The 3,207-nt window shown below is 39.4% G+C and overlaps 1 protein-coding gene across 1 annotated transcript; it reads right to left on the bottom strand.

Moving 5' to 3' along the window:
* Positions 1-373: 373 nt before the first annotated feature.
* LOC107767011 (vicilin Cor a 11.0101-like) lies at positions 374-3,003 on the bottom strand. The gene is made up of 6 exons (XM_016585932.2): positions 2,473-3,003; positions 2,005-2,180; positions 1,806-1,889; positions 1,453-1,719; positions 1,045-1,360; positions 374-740 (listed from the first exon to the last, which is right to left on the bottom strand). Exons 1-6 carry the CDS (start codon positions 2,954-2,956, stop codon positions 574-576), a joined length of 1,494 nt encoding a protein of 497 aa, XP_016441418.1. The 5' UTR covers positions 2,957-3,003; the 3' UTR covers positions 374-573.
* Positions 3,004-3,207: the final 204 nt, after the last annotated feature.

The following is a 3,207-nucleotide window of genomic DNA, read 5'->3' on the forward strand; positions in this document are numbered from 1 at the left end:
TTTTTTATTTTTTCTTAAACTCTATGTGATTTTTTCTTAAACTCTATATTCACATAGAAGTTTTACATAAATTGAAACTATTTTCTATGGCTTTCCATTTTGTACTTCAATTGACAACTCAGCGTTTCAAACTAAAATGAACAACTCACAATTTGCAAGAACACCAAATGAAAACCGAACAATTTGCAAGAAAACCAAATGAAAACCGAACAATTTGCAAGAACACCAAATGAAAACCGAGCATAAATGGAGCAAAAGAGAGAAGTAAAATAAACTGTCACAAGCATTTGAACTGCCAAAGCTGATTTATTCATGTTAGAGCTTCGTCTTCATAACTTCACATTTCCTCTGATATACACACACAACTACGACATGACATAAAGTGGTTGTCCCTTAGCGACCCCCACAAGGCCACTACTGCTTTTATATTTATAGTCATCCTTTTTATTCACCAAATTTACAGGATAGGCAGTAGTAGCAACATTACTAGTGCAAAAACCACAACACAGTTGTCTCGATCTCTTTTAGCCACCACGAACCCACATTCAAGGCGCAGCAACCACAGCCCGCCGCTCATGCATCGGCTCGGCCACCTTCCTGATGTTGCTGTCGACCACCAGGCCCCTGGAAGAAGAACTCCTCCTGTTGGCTCCTGAATATTTCCTCCACTTCTCTTGCCGGTATCCCAAAACCCAACTCCATTGCTTCCCTCTCCAGTTGACTCATTACATTGTTCCTCCCTAACCGATATCAATGAGTCGTTATATATCAGATGAAAATGTTGCTTCCAGTCATAAAAATTCAATTTTTAAAATTTGTGACACTACTTTTATCCATTACCAGGAAACTTATTTGAACTTAAATTCTATGCTTTGACTGGTAAAAAATGGTAATCAATCCTATTTTTATTTATTTATTTTTGGGTAACTTGAGCCTCAGTATTATAGTGAATTATCTGTTATCACATAAGAGTTATGTGTGTGATCATAGGTAACTTTAATATGTTTGTAACGCACCCAGTAAAATTCTTATTCATAAAATCACCTGCAAGAGGGACAATTTCATTGTTGCGGGCATTGATATTGAAGCAAACAACTTGCAAATTCTGGTTATTTGAAGCTACGTTCACAACTGGATGGCCTGCAGGGATAATCACCACCATTCCACGCCTTAACCTTGCCCGCACCTTCTGATACCCTGAACCAATTCTCGTTTCCCTTTCGCTTCCTCTGCTTTGTCGTCCTCTGCTACCAGACTCAGAAGCCAAGTGAGGGCACGCCATCTCAAAGTAACCTTCGCCATCAACCACTACTGCTATTTTCGTTGCCCTTGAGCTGTAAGCTGGGCCGAACATCCCACCCTAAATAAATACAAATAGAACCAGCAAAGTGGCGAGTCAAAATATGTCGCATAAATTGAAATAGACAAGAGTAATTAATGAAATTTACTAACCTGAGTGATGTTGGCCAAAGAGACGGAAATATCAAGGTCTTCTAGCTGTCTATAGTGGCTACCGTCTACTTCATAAAGCTGTCCATATTGGTTGGATTGCAAGGGGCGTTGCCTATATAAGTTGACTGAACCCTTTGATTCTCCACCAAAAGGCCAAATTCCGCCTTCCTCGTGCTGGCTCATTGCCCTGATTTGCTCTTCTGAAGCTCTTATAATAACTCCTTCTCTCTGCTGCCCGAAGAGTCTCTGCAGTCTATCCCTCCTAACCTGTTTGGACAAATTATTATCTAATTAAACAACGCAAAAGTATTGGAATACTATATTCCTAAATATATCCAGAATGGAGAACTCACATTGAGTGCAGATTCAAGAATTTCAGAGCTGAAGGCGTTGTAAAAAGACTCCGGGTTTTCTCGCCCTCCTGGCCCAAAAAAGTGCTGCAATCAAACAAATCAACATTGTTCACTTCCGCTAGTGGAAGAATTAAATATCTGACGTTTTAAGTACTCAATTTTTTTTAACAGAATTGAATCTTAATACGGAGTTAATTACCTCAAACTGGCCAGGGGTGGAAACCGGGTTGAGAAGCTTGGCTATGACAAGTTTTTCATTATTGTCCCTGTTGATCAAGTAAGCAGTAGTCCCAGCATGAACTCTGATTACATCTCCAGCCCGAATATTGAAGCTGTTCCTCTTCCCCCTACGTACCAAGTTCAGTGTTCCCCTCCCTGCACCCATGTTAATAATTAATTACTCTAATTACTCAGCTTGTACAAAAATTGAACCTAACATAACAACTGTCTCACTAGATAATAGATACGTAGCTAATTCATTAAGGAACAGATTCAACTCATTTAAATGCACGATCAATATAGTTTTGCCAGTTGTATTTAAACTACCAATTTAAAAATACTCTAGACAATTACTTCTTGTTGCACTTATAAGTGTTGTGAATTATCACAATTTGAGATATCAATAAAAAAGTGTACGTACACTGTCAAGTTTGTTAAAAAATAATACCTTGAGCAACAAAGAGGACAGCATCAGCGTCCCAATGGTTAGGCACAATGAAGGTCTGTGGATTGGCCTCAAGAATTGCAACTCGGTAATTCTCGATGCCCTTAAGTAGCTTAGACCTCTCTGTGAACTTGGGAAGAACACGAATTCTGCCATGTTGGGTTTTGATTCCAGTAATAAAGTGCTGGTCCTCAAAGACATAAGGATTTTCTCTCTCTTGTTCCCCATACTGCTGTTCTTCTTCTTCCCCTGTTTCCTCTCTGCCTCTATAGGGCAAAAAAGTTGAAGTGTCTTCTTCTTTCGATTGTTTCTCACTGTGGTATCTCTCGCACATTTCATAGCACTCTTTCCTTTGATGCTCCCCAATTTGCTGTAGGGCTTTGCACTGGTGCTTGCATTGTTTTAGTTCTGGGTCTTTTGTACCCAAAGCTAAGGATGCAACCGCAAGCAATAGCACACAAAACAGAAAAGGTCTCACTTTTACCATTGTACTAGTAGTATAGCTCTAGTTATAATTTTCTTTTGATGGATGATACTAATAGGAAGATGGGCTATATAGTGTAATTGTTGGAAGAAGATAGAGATGAGACTTTCAATGGGAAGACATGCATGAAGACGGGTGTCCAGTCTCCAAGTTTACGTGGTCGTAGAAGAAGAGATTTATTGCCGCGTAACGTAAGAATAAAAGAGGACAACTTAACAAGCTTGTCCATGTTTTGCATGTCCATTCGATTCTGG

Source organism: Nicotiana tabacum, chromosome 22, assembly GCF_000715075.1.
Source record: "Nicotiana tabacum cultivar K326 chromosome 22, ASM71507v2, whole genome shotgun sequence".
In the NCBI taxonomy this organism is placed as follows: domain Eukaryota; kingdom Viridiplantae; phylum Streptophyta; class Magnoliopsida; order Solanales; family Solanaceae; genus Nicotiana; species Nicotiana tabacum.